This window comes from Cotesia glomerata, linkage group LG1, assembly GCF_020080835.1.
Source record: "Cotesia glomerata isolate CgM1 linkage group LG1, MPM_Cglom_v2.3, whole genome shotgun sequence".
In the NCBI taxonomy this organism is placed as follows: domain Eukaryota; kingdom Metazoa; phylum Arthropoda; class Insecta; order Hymenoptera; family Braconidae; genus Cotesia; species Cotesia glomerata.
The window spans coordinates 28466272-28484016 of NC_058158.1; the positions used below are offsets into that span (position 1 = coordinate 28466272).

At 30.4% G+C, this 17745-nt stretch overlaps 1 protein-coding gene and 1 non-coding gene across 2 annotated transcripts in view; one reads left to right on the forward strand and one right to left on the reverse strand.

Annotated features, from left to right (window-relative positions):
• The window catches only part of LOC123275225 (protein turtle homolog B-like), a 333309-nt gene that overhangs the window by 281782 nt on the left and 33782 nt on the right, over positions 1-17745 (reverse strand). Inside the window, exon 3 of the mRNA XM_044743196.1 lies at positions 3469-3604. Coding sequence (XP_044599131.1) covers positions 3469-3604 — 136 coding nt within the window. The remainder of the gene's footprint in view (positions 1-3468; positions 3605-17745) is intronic.
• On the forward strand, positions 2659-2731 carry Trnat-cgu. Its single transcript has one exon. It is a non-coding gene; the product is annotated as a tRNA-Thr (tRNA).

Genomic DNA, 17745 nt, shown 5'->3' on the forward strand with positions numbered 1-17745 from the left:
TATAACTTGACACCAAAACGATGGAGTGTTATTTTCGTTATTAATTAATCAAAAATATACTTTTTTTTATCCCGATAGTTTTTTTCCAATTCTGTCAAGGAATTTTTCAATATACCAGAGAATATTTAGGTAGTTGGAGTTTTAAATGCTTTAGATAGGAAGTAAGCCTAAAAATTGAGAATTTTATTATTAAATATATTTCTTTCTAACCGGTAAAAAATTCTGAAACTTTGAGATTTATTAGTAAACGTTATTCTTAAATCCTGTAAAAAAATTTACCAAAATCTATCGAAAAGTAGGAGGATGGAGAAACTATCTTAAGGTAGTTAAGGTAGCACCAGAAACATTTTCTTGGAATTCTTTGAAAATTGATAAATGTTCTTCATTTAATTCTGTGATGAATGGCACAAAATAAAATTTTTGAACAATACCGTTTCGGAGATATTAAATTTCAAAGTTAAAATTTTTAAGATGCAAATATAATGATAATTAAGACAATCTTTTTAAAATCGTCATAAAATCTGAATCCTATCAAGCCCTTGATTTTATTTATTGCAATCAACTATTCGTTAAATTTTAAATTAAACTAAATAACTTATTCTTCTGTAATTGTTTCTTTTAATTAATCGATATCTTTGTTACCTTTGTGTACACGATGAAAGCAATGCTGTTCTATACATCGAAATCAATACTAATACCCATGTCTATATATCTTCTGTAGATCTCTTTGATATACGTATATTACTTAATCAAATAATTGTTCAAAGACGTATGAACATCTACACACATGTTTCTATTGAACACAAGTTATTAGTGACGTATTTTGGGCAGATAATACTAATGGCAATATTGTTTATACTAAAAAATCATTTTTGTTATAATCGCTCCAAAAGTTCAACTTTTGAGCGCTCAGTGGCGTTCGAAAAGATACTCATTTCTATAGACTCTACCATACCGTCTTTTTTCCGCGGCCTAGGCCGCAAAGTTTCCGTCCCCCTTTTTTCCGTACTGTCCTTGAGCAATTGGATAAGATTTAGAACGAAATAAATCAAATTCTAGTGCACCAACCGATGGATTTTGAGTAAATTTTAAACTTAGTTACTATTGAGTGGCGCTAATTCTTTCTCTGCTGGCAGTTTATTACGAAGCGGACCTAATGTTAATAAAATAACAACCACGCCATAAATAAATATTAATAAAAAGATAATTAATATAAAATTAAGTTTTTTTGCCCTTGTGAAACTTCATAAAATTTGAATATCTCATTATTTGCTTCCTATCCCTCAAAAGTTAAACTTATGGAGCGATAATAACAAAAAATATTGTAAGCCATTTGGCCACTAAATGGTGATTTTGACAACGACGATTATACGATATTCGCTTTAAAGTTTGTCACGCAAATGTACGAAAACGAGCGTAAATTTCCGTCCTCGGCTTCGTCTTGAACGTTAAAATTATGCCCGTTTTTGTGCATTCCCGCCACGAACCTTTAGCTCATATCGCAGCATCGTTGTTGTCAGAAAATCGCCACTTTGCGGCCGTATGATATAAATTGTCTAAAATTTGTGCACTGGTACATCTATGCGTACGTCATTTGTCACAGCGAGAGCAGAAATTTTGGGCAGACATAAATTTTTTCAATGAAATTTTTTCCGTAATTTCTACCGGCTACACGGAAAGAAATTTTCTTTAAAAATGACCGTTAAAATCACAGTAATCGTGGGATATTCGGGAATTCCTGATCTAATTACAATTCTTTCAATAATTATTCACAAATACAATGTAAAAGTAAATCAAAAGATTTTACTGAAACTACGATAAAAATTACCGAAGTCTCCGGTAAAAAAGAATCTAAGTAACGGTACTATCCACCAACTTTGTGGCGCTGCAATCGCTGTAAACTTCTCAGCTATTTACAAAATTTCACATATCAGTGATCAGTTGACACTGAATTACAGTTAATTCTAACAAACATTTATACAATTATAATTATAATGAAGTTTTATGCATTTAGTTAACTATTAATTGTAAAGATGTGCTTTAATTAAATTCGTAATTATCTATTAATATTTGTTATTATTCTATACATCTAAATTGTAAAGTGAAATAACCTAAAACATATGTTAAATTAAAAAAATCTAATACTTAAACATTTAATGTTAAGTTAAAATCCACTTTTTTTTATACATGAAACCTATAAAATTTATAATGAAAATATTACATCGATAACAATATGCCCAATAATAATTATATTCCATGTTTGCAGCAAGCTGCATCGAAAATTTTAAAAATTTTTTTTACCGGAGAGTCCGGTAAATTTTTTTTCACAAAACTGTAAAAAGTATTTCTGTCACTAGTAAATTGTAAAGCAGTGTCTTATCGTCCCACGATTACAATACAGTCCGGTAATTTTTCTCGTTAATTTAATGGTAAATTTGAAAGAAAATTTCTTTCCGTGTATAAAGAAAAATAGTATACACCACAATTTCTGCACTTTTAGTGTAATATAATATCATTCAATAGCGCAACAATTGAATCGAAAACAAAGTTGGGGCAAAGTCCGTAAAATTTGCAGCACAAAAGGGCATATTTTTCTAAGAGCTACCAGTTAAGACAGACCGAAAATTATTAGGTGACTGAATGGTAGTTACGGACAATGTCTCGGATAGCTTAACTGGTAGAGCCTTTGGCCCGTAACCAAACGATCCGGGTTCGAGTCCCGGTCTGGGCTGTCTGAATTTTTTTTTCGGTTACCGAAAAATTCCTACTGAGTAAGGTCTCCCCTCTCCCCTTTATCCTTTATTTCCCCAGTTCCCAAATTTGTCTTTAATGACAAATTTAACTATGAATTATGGCTATATATCCATAGATCTACAGAAAATAATAAAAAATTTAAACAAAAGCACGAAAATTTTTCTCATGACATTTACTCATTGTTCGAATTCTAAAATTAATAAACGATAATAGTTCACGTTTTGTTCATTATCAATGCAGTGCTGCGACGGAATATATATCTTTTATATTCTAAATTTTAAAAATAAAATATGATAAGAATAAAATAATAATTTTGGACTCCATGTGAATTAATAAAATAACTACAAAGTATTCCTGAATTGTATTTGTTTATTTTGCAAGCAGAATATTTAGTTTTTTTATTTTATAATTTAATTTAATTAAGAGTAGTGTTTGCTTAAAAAAATTAATATTTTTGAGCATTACATTATCATATTTATTTACTTTTTAATAATATTCAAGAAAATATTTTCATTAATATTACTCATATTATCGTTTTATTTTTTAAAACACTTTTTTTAATTTTTGTTATTTTTAATTGGTACCAAGAGTATTATCAATGCATAAAAATCGCATTTATATGCAAAGCATGGTTAGTGATAAAAGACTCAACTGGGAACGATAGACGGGTTAATCCAGTAAAAATATATGAATTGCTTATAAATATCGATATACCTGTATATTGGCTCGCCACTTGACTCTTTGAACCACAATACCATGGAAACAGCATCGTTGGTATCTCGGGAATGAAGTAAATCGCAAGGTAGATACGCCCGTTGACCTGCCACACCTTGGACAGCTTCAATGGGTACTAAAATAAATCAAAAAAGAATATATATATAATATATAAGCTTACCAGTTGTAAACTTATAATAGAATATGGTAAGCAAAATAAACGTTGTTTACATCATTTTTGTTAAAAAATATATATATATGAATTAAATGTCCACGGAAAATTTTTTATCACTAAAAACTAATAACTTATATTTATTTTTTAATTTTCAAAAAAAAAAAAAACTATAATTTTTATAATTAAGAAATTAAGGAACTAAGGAAAATTTTTTGTCTGGCGTATTTATGTGATAAAATGATTTATTTAGATAAATGTAGTATCATTGGAAAGGTGTTGCCTGCATTTTTGCCTTTTCAAGGTTTCATATAAATTTAAACGAGATTTTTATTTACTTCTTTTGTTCTGAAGGTGTGAATGTCATTATGTATGTCAAATATGAAACCAAAGGAAAATTTTGCGACGGGCATATCTTCATAGTAAAATGAGTTTCTTTAGTAAAATTTGGTATCATCAGAAGATCATGCCCTTTCATGATTTGATATAATTTTTAGTGATAGTCAACTTTTTTTTATGTTAGGTTCTTGGAGAAGTTTTGAAATAGTTTGATGGTTGTCCAAGTTTGTTCCACAACATTTTCTATCAATTTATTGGTAATTGATTTTGTCATAGCAATATTAATTTTTAACTTCCTGGTATAAAAATCAATGATTTTCAAAAAAATCAGAAATTTATTGGTTTTACAAAATCGCGTTCTCATCAGATGTCTCATCAGATGAAAAAAAGATGTGATTTTCGGGAATTTTTTTAACAGGGAAAATAAAGGAATTTTGAGATCGGATTTTTTTTATTTTATTAAGGGTACATTAAAGACTATTACCTTAAATTTTTATTAAAAAAACATTAATTATTACAAAGTTATTAACAATCTCATAGAGCACTAAAAAAAATTTCCCCCTCCATGGTCGGTTTGATAACTCAAAAACGGATCATTTGAAAATAAAAATCCAAATTCTTTTTAATCAGTAGAGATGTACTTATCGTCGCACGTACGGAATTAAAAAAATTTTAATTTTTAAAAAAATGGCGACTGATTGAAAATTTTTTCACTATTCTTACTGTTTTTTTTTTTTTTTTGTTTTAACCCGGCTAAAAAAATCTTTAAAATAAAAATTTTTTAAATTCCGTACGTGCGACGATAATAACATCCATACTGATTAAAAAGCAATTTGGATTTTTATTTTCAGATCATCCGTTTTTGAGTTATCGAACCGACCATGGAGGGGGAAATTTTTTTCTGGTGCTCTACGAGATTGTTAATAACTTTGTAATAATTACATATTTTTTAATAAAAATTTAGGGTAATAATTTTTAATGTACCCTTAATAAATAGGTGCGCATGTACAAAGTAATATACATGGTCTATCAGAGTGCTCCGTAAATTAATATAAATTTCATTAATTATTTGAACTAATAAATTGCATATGACATTTTAATATCTTTATAAGTGTATTATTGTTACATTATATAAGTCTCTTAATTGTTGCTCGCTGATAAATAATCTAATTCAATTAAAATAGATCACTGCGTGTAAGCCGTTAAATTAGCCACTTTGCACGTGGCTTTATCAGTGAAAATTAATTAATACAGTTCGATACTCTGTAACAATAGCACTGTCATTGCAATATTTTTTTGCCTATTGTGATTATTAAGGTTTTCTTTAATAAAATCATTAATTGTGTATACATATATATTGTTTTATATCAATCTATTGGCGATATTTCTCCGGGACGTGACTTCAGTCAGTCTACGTAGTCCAGTGCCGTACCTATCTGTTTAACGAATTTGGGTACCTGTAATTACGTGACTATAACCCAGTAGTGATTTAGTATAAGTGTCTGTGCACTATCACTGTATACTATCATTAAAATAACCTCTGTGTTGTAGCTGTGAACCTAAATATGTCTGATTCCGAAAAACAAAAATCAGCTAATTTACCGGCCGGCGCGAAATGTCGTGGCTGCTCTCAAGGCATCGCAAAAGAGTATATACAGTGCACTGGCTGTCAAGTCTACTATCACCCGAGCTGCGCTAAATAGGCTGGATCTCAGCCTAGTGGTTTTATTCAACGTTGTTGTGGCCGACGTGGGTCTTCCTCCACAGATGATATTCGTGATATTCTTAAGCAAGAAATACTCGCTCTACGTAACAGCCTTAAAAGCGATGTCACATCACTGCATAATGACCTCAAAAACGACGTCAAAAATGATGTCACATCACTGTGTAATGACATAAAAAATGACGTCAAAAGTGAATTAGAAACTGTCATCTCCAGTGTAAATGGACTCAAATCTCCAGTAAGACAATTTACAGAGCAATTTCAAAACAGAATCTGTGCTGTTGAGGAAAAACTCCTGAACCGTGAAGTACGCATAATGGCCAATATTAACAATATAGTCTCTAATGATGAGAGAATTACGGAGCTCCAAAATAAAATATCTGACATACAAACTCAAGCGGATAGCAGTGTTATTCTGCGCGAAGTCGATGACCGTATGGCCAGAAGAAACAATGTCCTGTTTCTAGGCATTGGTGAATCTCAAGCAGCTTCTCCTAATGAGCGTCTAGTGGAGGACTTATCCAGAGTGCAGAGTATTTGTGACTCTCTTGCAAATAATGTTTCAATTTCCTCCTGCACGAGACGGCAAATATTCATCCAACTCACTCCACCCTAGACCAATAAAGGTTACCTTTGCTAACCATGTTTCTGTTGATCAGATCATAACTGGACTAATAAAAGCAAAGAGAGCGAAGAACTCTCTGTTATCTGTGAAGAATCTGTCGATTGTTCACGACAGAACAGCACTCCAAAGGATCGAACAAAAGAAGTTACGTCATCAACTCCAGGAACGGACAGCAGCAGGGGAACAGAATTTGAGGATTGTCACTCGTGCTGGTCAACCGATGATAATCAAGGATCATCGAAATATTTTTGCCTCGACTTAGTCTCCTTAGTCTCTTAAGAAAACTTAGTCTCTTAAATGCCAGCTCTTCATGCCTAACATTATATTATCAGAATGTTAGAGGGCTTAACACTAAGTTAGACAGTATATTCTATAAAACTTTTTTTTTGTGTCTAGGTGCGACAGGCGTGAGGGGTTCAGGAGGTCGGGTGGTGGTGTACTGATCGCATGTAGGAGTACGCTAAATGTAATACCTTTAAATTTTGAGGATATACAACTCCTCCCCAGGTTGAGACTGTGGGTGTTTTCTTTTTTTTCATTAATCTTGGTATAAAAACATATACAATAAACATCTATATTCCATCTGACCTGCATGCACATATCTACTCTGACCTCCCTGAGCTGCTCTCGTCTCACTCAGCTTTGGATGCTGGAGCATTGGTGTTGCTGGGCGACTTCAACTAGCCACACTATGTGGACTCTCTTATTAATCTGTTTGATTACTAATCGCGTTGCAGTGCCAATGCCCTTGCATCTATTATAACTAACTCTAGACTAATTAACAAATTATGTTGAATTATATTTTTATACTGTACTTTACTTTACTTTTATGTAGTACAACGTATGTCAGCGTTAAACACCTTATACTTATATTGTATAATTTGTTAATGTTTTTCTTATCTTTTCTTTTGTTTTTTACATGCAACATGTATCAAATACTGTTAAACATACATCTCTGTATCTTTTTGTAACCTTGTAACTGGCCATACAGGCTGTTAGGTTTTGTTAAATAAAGAAATAAATAAATAAATAAAATAAAAAAAATCCGATCTCCAAATTCCTTTATTTTCTCTGTCAAAAAAATTCTCGAAAATTACCTCTGTTTTTCGATCGTCACAGAGGTGTTCCCCCTTAAAAAGCTATTCTGACTATTCCTTATAGGATGTCCCCCAATCCATCAGGCTTAGTAGATTTTGAGAAATCTCTAAAATAAAATTTTCAAAAAAATGTTTTTTTAGAATAACTTTTAAACTAGTGTATCGATCGATTCCAAAAAAAAACCAGCTTTAAACCTCAAAAAACAATACAAATAGCCTACAGGGTCAACTGTTTTTCAGATTTTTTTTTATTTGTTTAAAAAGTACCCAAACTACGTATATTATAATTAAAAATACCGAAAAATTTCATCGGCAAAGTTCTTTTATTCATCAAATAAAACTCAATAAATTAGTGTATGAAACTACAATTTAATTAAATTTTAATTGAAGTAGTAATTTTGTAAGATCCTCTTAAAAGAACGTAAGATGTAATAACTATGTTGTAAAGTAAATATGTAATTTAGTAGACGATCGTTAATCGTGATTTTCTAGAAGAGTAGATCTTGAAGCCCATTGGGGATAAAAGAGACCAGTTATATTCTCTAGCCACCACCTAGTCTACCATCAGAAGAGACTTATCGCGTTTTCTTTTTCCTCGGCAAAGTATCCAATTTAGTTGAGAGGAATCAGGGAACGCCCGTTAAACGTTATTCCTGACCCTTGGGAAGGCTCCAGAGTCGATCAGAATAGAAAGAAATGTGAAGGAGGTTACGGACCACAAAACGTAAACCTTTAATGTCATTATGGCAGCTTGGCAGATTTCAAGTTTCATCACTTAACTTTATTTATTTATTTGTATAAATAAACTTTTTATTGATAACATCAGGCTTGAGAGATGAAACAGTCACAGTTTAATTATTGTTGCGTAATTATCGATTGCATGTGCTAGAAAAAAAAAATTTGATGTAATGAATTCTCTAAGTCGGTTATCACCAAACTTTTAGTAAGAACTTTTTGACTCTAGTCGTTTTATTTAGAGAGTCATTGATTGTTTAATGGTGTAGAGACTTTTTTAAACTAAAATAGTTAAAGGAGTAAAGAAAACCAGAACAAAGTAAGCTAGCCTTTTTTTTTTAATAGAAAAGTTTTTTCGTGTTTATAAACATTTTCCTGCAACATTTTTATGGTTCAACTTATTCCTATTAAAAGTTAGAATTTCCTGATTCTGACGTTATTTTTGTTAAAATTGAATGTTTTAAGCAGAACCCAATTATAATCATAAATAGCAAAATATTTAATAAAAAATGATGAAAGTATTTTATCTTTTTTCCTCACATTAAGAATTTTTTAATGTTATATGAAAGATAGGCCTAATCCATAAACTAACTACAATAAAAATTCATAAAATATTTATAGAGAATAATTATGACATGAATTGAATGACCAGCGATGCGTACAGATACTTTCTAATATGTATCATTGCTTGTGAATTATCTTCACCAAATACTGTCGAAATTCAGTTATTTTCATCATAAAGAAGTAATTACTCAACTACACTCTTTATTATCCCAAAGGGACTATGCATTTTTTTAAGATAAAAAGTAATGTCATTTTCTGGTCCATAAACTATCTCTGTACGGAAATTGTGTCGTCTTTTTGCTGCGTCGAAGGAAGGAGTAAAAAAAAACGAATTTCCGTTCATTCATAATCTTAGTAAAAATCAAAATTGATAATTTTATGCGAGTTGTCAATAATAAATTTATAAATACTTTTTTTATTTTATTACTGAGTTAAGAAAAATTGAATTTAAGTTACTTTGCTTTATTAAAGTTTTAAACTTAACGTTATTTTCAAGATGAAATCTTAACTTTTACGTTGTCTCACTAAATGCATCATTATTTTCATTAAACTGATTCTTACGTGTTCATTAACGAGAAGACTTTTTTTTCAGCTGAAGAGCTATAGATAAAAGTTTTGTTTTATGGATTTACCGTGGCTGGAGTTGCGCACTTATAAATTAATAAACTATGAAGATAAATAATGAAACTTAAAAATATAGAACCTAGAGCACATTGTGATTGTTAGAAATTACACGCTTATTACTCTCATCACACCAATTTCTTGTTTTCTCCCACGATAAACGGACGCCAAATACTAACTAACTACTATCACCTAAAACAAACCGGATGGTGTATAATTAGTCGTTCTGTCCACAGAAGTTTTCACTGTTTGTTTTTAATTTGTTCCTGTATTTACGAGTACCGGAACTGCTTTTTTTATTATTTCTCTTCACGGGTAAAATTGTTAGTTTAGGCACTTAAAATAGTTAAATTATTGTTTGGTTTAATTAAACTATTGTCAGAATAAAACTCTACCAAGCTATCGGCAATTTTAACTGGTAATTGTATAAACATTCATATCTACACATTTGTTGACATATTGAAGTATACGCTCAATTTTGAATTTTCATATATCCATGTAAGGTGATGTCAAAATATTTTTTATGACCACAAATGTCCTAATATGATCTGATGTATTTACATACTAAGATGTGCGAATCGTAAGATATGCGAATTGGCCATAACAAACGAAAAAAAGAAAAAAAAATAGTAGAACTTTTAACTCAGTTTCAATTACTACAGAAGACCCTCTACTTTGAAACTATAAAAATTACATAATATCCCAGACATGACAATTATTACAGTTTCAAAAAATTCATCTCCAAATTTTAAAAACTGAGATGTTATCTTTTTCTTTTCTAGCAGTAAAAATTCTTATTTAAACCATAAATTTTACAGTTTCCGATAGAAAATAGGTAAAATAGAACTGAGGGCTTAATAGCATCCTCATTGGTTAGTTTTAGAATTACATAGTTGTTTGTAAAGTAAGAAACTTAAAGTTTTCTGCAAGATGAAGAAGTCAAATACTAGATTCTCTCGATGTGAAAACACATGCTCTACACACACCGTCAATCGATCTGAACTCAACTGTAGAGTGTATTTTCGTATTTAAAGGATTGACTAAAACCTGTTTAAATATTATAGTTTCAAACTTTAAAAAGTTTGGAAAATCCAAAAGTACCCGCCTCATAATCTCATTTTCCATAGTAAAATTGATTAAAATAAAATACTTTTAAATTTTTCGCGCCATTGTCCACCCAGAAAAGAAAAGGTACTGCGGATGTATTGTAAACAAACCTTATTTACATAGATATAAATATACAAACGATTAGCAGATTTTTAGTTTATTGGTAATTATGAATAAGCTACATTGAATTAGACCGTGATTTTCGAAAGGACTTAGTTTTAGACAATACTGAAGCGTATAAAAAATGGACTTGATCAGTTAAGTTTTTCGGCAGTTATCGTGACCACGCCAGTTCCATCCAATTTGACGTACGGACTCCCACGGAGTAATTTTTTTAAACATTTTTGCACGCCTCAAAGCGCGAATGGCGTGAGGTTGTGCTTTATACTCGACTCGTCAAGGTCAAGCAATTTTGTGATCTTTGAATGCCTCTATCACAACCATATTACACTTATACAATAATATAAGTAAATATACACCGAGAAAACACTTAAATTAAACCATCTTTTACTTTCCAAAATTATTTCATGTTGTTATATTGAAAAAAAAAAAAACGTTTTGAAAAAAATTTTACGTGGACGTCCGGATGTCACCCCATTTTGAATGTACCAACGATTACTCTCGACCAAATTGATATTTCAAGACCGGACCTTTTTTATTAGTTTAAGAATGCGATGAACTGGATCCGTATTTCATATCAATAGCCTAGGTTACGTATTTTTTTTTTTAATTGAATTTTCATTAAAATTTACTACGGTACAACCGTACAAAGACAAACGAACGTTTCTTATTTGTTACGTGAAAACTATGGCGCCACTTGATCAAACTAGATTTTTTTAGACTGCGTGTGCATATGACAAGAAAAAAGGGCGCTGATATTTAAAAAAAAAAATAAAAAATACTCTGTAAGAAATTACTTAATTATAATTTTTTTTTTTTTTTTTTTTTAAATCAATTACACAATTAATTTATATCTTAAAAAATAAATGAGCGTTATGAGGTGTGCACTTTTGGATTTTCTAAACTTTTTTATTTATTTAAAAAGCAAAATGTCTTTTAATTATGTCATAAGTGTTGAAACTAGTGTTTTTCCATGACATTTATGTGTAAATATTGTTCTACAACTGCGATAGAAAATAAATAGAGACAATTTTAGTTCAAGACAACCTCATCTGCTTCGCTTATGAGGTGTGCATAATTGAATTATGCATGTACCAGGACAGATCTGGCTTAATATGGCTAGGTATGTCCTAATAAGATTTGATATGCTTATATAAGCCCTGAGAGTTAAGTTTGAGGTGTTAAGTTATCAAATAAAAATTTAATTCCCTAACGAGCTTATTTGACATGTGTTTTAATTAAATCAATTAACATTCGCTAGATACAAGATGTTAGTTGTCGTACAAATTTTATAAAAAATTGAAAAAATTATATTAGATGACCCTGCAAAATTTTGGTTTTGTTAAAAAATTTCCATTTTAAAACATTTATTTCTATATATTTTACACTATACATAATCTAGGTAGTTCTTGATAATTAAAAAACGAACATTCTTCTTTTTGAATTACATATAAAAATAATAATCATAGGTTGTTTTTAACTTTCAATGTTTACCGACGTGTAAATAAATTTTAACGTTTTATATTTTAAATGAGTAAAATTAAAAATTACAGACTAGAGAGAAAATTTCGTAATTTTGTAAGACGAGAAAATGAAAAGATTTTTTTTACTCTTAGTGGTCACAATCCAGCTGTCTATCCTTGTGTTTCTTATCATTTTTGTTGAAGCAACAAATTTCCTTTTACTTCCAAGTAAAGAATCTTTGCGCATTATAATGCTCCTTTCACACGCCCTTTTCACTTGGTTTCTTCTATTCAGAGTATTTCCATTTCCATTTTCCGCTTTTGACTCAAAGTAGGCGCACTATTTCTTAGGAGCATGAATTCAATGTTCATATTTCTCATTTCATAACTAAAATTTTTTTTTTACTTTTTCTTAATATTTAAATTCTAAAAGAGACCAAAGTTGCTCAGGTGGGAAAGGAACGAATTGGATAGTTAGGAATCATCCAGACGCGAAGCTTAATTAATCGAAAAGACTGGGTAGCATAATCATAACTTAGCGATTTCTCGCGGCTATATTTCACAAGTTTTAATCGCTCCAACTAGATCGTTTAATCATCTCTATACTAAAGCAACTTTTGTAACTTTTTTTTAATTTTCATTTTACCTTTTTTGTGCTCAAGACGGAATACTTTTAGTTATGAGTTGTCGTGTCACAAGATTTACGATTTAGACTTAGATATTTTAAATTATAGTTAGCTATTTATTCAGGATTAAATGCATGCATCTAACAAAAGCTCAACCCTTAAGACGTATTAATTAATGATACTATTAAGAGTTTCATTTTTTTTTATTTTAGTAATAAATTTTTCGGTAAAAAATACCACACTAAAGTGGTAAAACAAGTGCATTGTTGCAGAAAAAAAAACATTTCACCCGAAATATCTGACAATGCTTCAGGTCAGTAAACTTTAATAATAAAAAGGAAAAATCAATGTGTTCTTTCATCCGCGCTGATTGGGATATACGCATGTCTACCCCTATTATTACAATAAGATTAAAAATACACGATTCGACAAGAAAAACCAGAATTATAATTACTGATTTTAGAATAATTAGATCGGATATTAATTTAATCAAGTTCTAACATTTTTGTATGAAGTAAAAAGCAGAAGAATTCGAGAGTTATGGAATTGAAATAAAATTTTGAGGGTTATTCTACACTCTTTATTACAAGTAATAAATATAACATTTGCATGACGACTTAAGGGATGACTTTTAGTGTTGTCACTGTTATTTTAAACTTTCTGCCACTCGTTTCATCACTATATCACTACGGAATATTCAATCTCATGCATTGTTTAATTCTACAGTAATATGATTTATTCACCGTAAAGCATTTTTTTTATGTGGCCATATATACACTGATAAAAAAGTTAACTTAAGTCAAGAAAATAAATCTTAAACCTAGAATACCATTTTTAAGCAAACGATTTTCTTGATTCAAGAAAAAAATTCTTGAGCTGCACGAGAAAAAAATTATTGATCAATGCATCAAAAAATCTTATATATAAAATTTAACACTTTTATGTGTAAATTTAATACTCTTTTGAGTTAATTCTGCTAAGTGAACACAAAAAAGTGTTAAATATTTATATATAAGATCCATTTTTTTACGAAATGGCGCAAAATTTTTTACTGTGTAAGAAAATATTTTTGGTTAAAGTGCATTTTTCTTGGTCCATAAATTTTTTTCTCAGATTTTGCTCGACCCCCTCCCGTCTCCTCTAATCTCACGTAAGATTTTTCAGAATGCGTATTTTTAATGTAATTAAAATAATCAATGCTTCATTGCGTTAGGTTTACTTAAAACAATAATTTGCTTATAAGCTTGTTTTATTTAAGACTGATCTTCACGTCTTATCGTACACGGAAAAAAAATTTTTTTTTAAATTATCGTTAAATTCACTGTAATCGTGGGTCACAATGTAGCTCGTCATTTATTAGCATTTTTTAGGTAAAAATTATAAAAAAATTCATTTATTTTACGATAAAATTAAACCGCGATAAATATTGTTACATATGATTTAACCATATTTTAGTAGAGAAACATTTTTTACTCAATTTAACTCAATTTTACACTATTTCTTGCAAAAAAAAAATTAGGCGATATTTGCTGAGACCACACGGAAAAATAATCTGTGGAAATGACAGATATGGGAATGTTAAATTGACATGGTTAGATTTTGTTAGATTTACAAAGAAAAACTGTCAAATTTACAGAAATAATATGTGAAAATAACATAATCATACGATGTCAGATTTACATATAAAAACTGTCAAATTTACAGTAATAATATGTAAAAGTTAATTAGGGAGCCTGGGGCACGACGGTACCACTAACGGTTTTTGACGGTTTCTGTAGGTTTTCACCATCAAATTCGTTTATTTTCCGTCTATTTCAAATAAATCGGTCAAAATTTTGCAAAAAATAAAAAAAAAGTTTTTTTCTGGGGTACGACCGCCCTCTCCCCAAAAAATTATATGGAAAAAAATTTTTTTTTTTTTTGAAGCCATTATCATCAAAATCTAGATATTCTCCTCCCAGAAAACGTCATTAAGAGAAAACCACGATTCTTACGAGTCTTGAGTATCGCCGAGAACTCAAAGAAAAAAAATCAAAATAAAGCAAAAAAAAAAAGACCTCAGTTAAACAAAAAAAAAATTAAATTAAAACCAAAAAATTTGAAAAAAAGCTTACATCTTTAAAAATGTCAATAGTTCACAAGATACAAGGTCATTTCTTAATTATTGATATTTTTAAAGATGCACTGAGAAAAAAGAAATTTTTATCCAGAAAAAAGTCGTTTAAGATGAATTTTGGTTTTTTGACAAAAAATATCAATATCTATCATGATAATAATATGTTGGCATTAATTTCGATATATTAACAAATGAATGTGTTCACTTGAATTAAACAATAAATACTTTGATTAGTTCGATCAATTCTTGAGACAAGAAAATATATTCTTGAAAATTATCAAGAATATATATTCTTGTGACAAGGAAATTTTCTCAAGAGTAGTACTTTTTTTGTCAGTGTGTATGCTCATCCCGATGTTACGCTCATCAAAAGCTTTTATTTGAGTAACCACATGCATTTTGATATATTTTTCATATATACATATATATAATATATATAAATATATGAAAAATTGATGTGGATACTTAAATGAAAGGTTTTGATGAGTATAATATCGGGATGAGCTTATATCTTTAAAAATATCATTACTTGGCAAGATATCAATATCAGTTCTTAATTATTGTCATTTTTTAATATATAAGCTCTTCCCGATGTTACTTCTGGGACACCCTGTATAAATATATAAAATATATGAAAAATTGATGTGGGTACTCAAATGAAAGGTCTCGATGAGTGTAATGTCGGGATGAGCTTAGATTTTTAAAAATGTTAATAATTCACAAGATACAAGCTCAATTCTTAATTACTGACATTTTTAAAGATGTAAGCTCATCCCGATGTTGCACTCATCAAGAGCTTTCGTTTGAGTACCCACATGCATTTTGATATATTTTTCATATATACATATATATAATATATATAAATATACAAAATATATGAAAAATTGATGTGGCTACTCAAATGAAACGTCTTGATGAGTTTATATCTTTAAAACTGTCAATAGTTCACAAGATACAAGGTCATTTCTTAATTATGTATCTAGGGATAGAGAGCACTTTTGAATGCAGCCTAAGGACTTATCATCATAAATTGACTATTGGTGATAATGATATGAAACCATGAAAAGGCCCAACTCCAGGTCAAGACTTTTCCAACGATACCAAATTTAATCATAAAAACCCATTTTATCATATAAATACACTGGCCACAGAATTTGGTTATTCTCTTAACAATATAGATAAATCTAATATTCATTATTATAGTTATAGCCATAATTTATAGCTATAACTTATAGTTAAATTTGTCATTAACGACAAATTTGGGAACTGGGGAAATAAAGGATGAAGGGGGAGGGGGGGACCTTACTCAGTAGGAATTTTCGGTAACCGAAAAAATAATTTGGACAGCCCAGACCGGGACTCGAACCCGGATCGTTTGGTTACGCGCCAAAGGCTCTACCAGTTATAGCTGGTTATTATATGCATCTTTATGCTTTTTACTTTCTATGGTTTGCAGATTTGAACAATTATTTTATGTGACCTAATTTTTAACTTCCCGCTAAGAAAATCGAAGATTTTCAAAAATCGGGAAGTTATTGTTTTCACCCCGTTTTGCAAAAATCGAGTTTTCATCAGATCTCGACGTTTGAAGGTCATAGGAAGCTTCCCTGACTACTCCCGCGAGGTTGTCACGGTGTGTGTGTGTGTGTGTGTGTGTGTGTGTGTGTGTGTGTGTGTGTGTGAAAGTATGTGAACCGCTTATAACTTTTGAATGGCTTGACCGATTTCATCGCGGTTGGTGCCATTCGAAAGGGCTTGACCGAACTTAGATTTTAAAAACTATTTGGACTAATTCAGATCAATAAATTTTGAGAAATCTTAAAAAAACTGAAAAAAAAATTTTTTTCAAATGTGGTTTTTTTGGAATAACTTTTAAACGGCTTAAAGGTTCAATTCCAAAAACTAATCAGCTCTTAACCTCAAAAAACCACGTCGATCGCTACCAGTCCGGTCAAAATCGGTTGATTCGTTCGAGAGATATCGTGAACGAAAGAAAACCGAAAAAAGTGTTTTTTCGGAATAACTCCGAATGCTGCCAACCGCGTGAAAATCGGTTTGTTCATTCAAAAGTTATTGCGGTTTAAAAGTTCAAAAAATAGTGTCTTATCAAATCTCTATCAGACTTTTGAGCTCGAAGAGCTTCAAAGCATAGGGAAGTAATCTCTTTGAGCTCGGAGAGCTCAAAATAACCCATAAATTGTATTTTTGAGCTCCAAGAGCTCAAAAACGTCATTGGTGCAATTTTAAGCGCCTAAGTATGGAATTAGCGGGAAGTTGCAGGGATGGCCTTCAGGGTCAACCGTTTTCCTAATTTTTTCAGTTAAAACTTCAATTTTTAGAATCTTTTTTTTGTTTATTGTTTACATTTTACGAAATGTGAAATTCTTACTCACAAATAACAAGTTCAATTATTGTTTTAACATAAATTTCACTTTTTTTTTTTTTAAGTGAATTTCACATTTTTTTAATGTCATTATTACATTGAAAAACTGTAAAATTAACAGTTTTAGATTGACAGTTTTCACAATGTAAAAATAACATTTTTAACTTTGTAAAATTGACATTTTTGGGTTGACAGCGGTAAATCTGTAAATTTGACAGTTTTTTCTGTAATTTCGACAGAGTCGTTTTTCCGTGCACCCTCTCCCCTCATGACATTGGGTCAGGTTTGACTCGAGCCCCTCACGCCCTTAAAAATCGCACGTAATTATTGGATGTCTCCTGATTTATTCATTCGAAAAAAAAAAGTACATCTCAGAGGAAAAAAACATCTCCTATATGATAGGATGAAGAAGTTGATATAACACAAGAGACGAAGAGTGAAAAATATTTGAAAAGGTTGACTGTTACCTTATATACTCTAGAGATACCTAGCAAGGATAAGATATGTCAAGTTATACATTGATCTATCCGATATCTCCGATTCTATCCTCTCGAGTTTGCGATTATAAGCTTTAGTTGCATTTTAA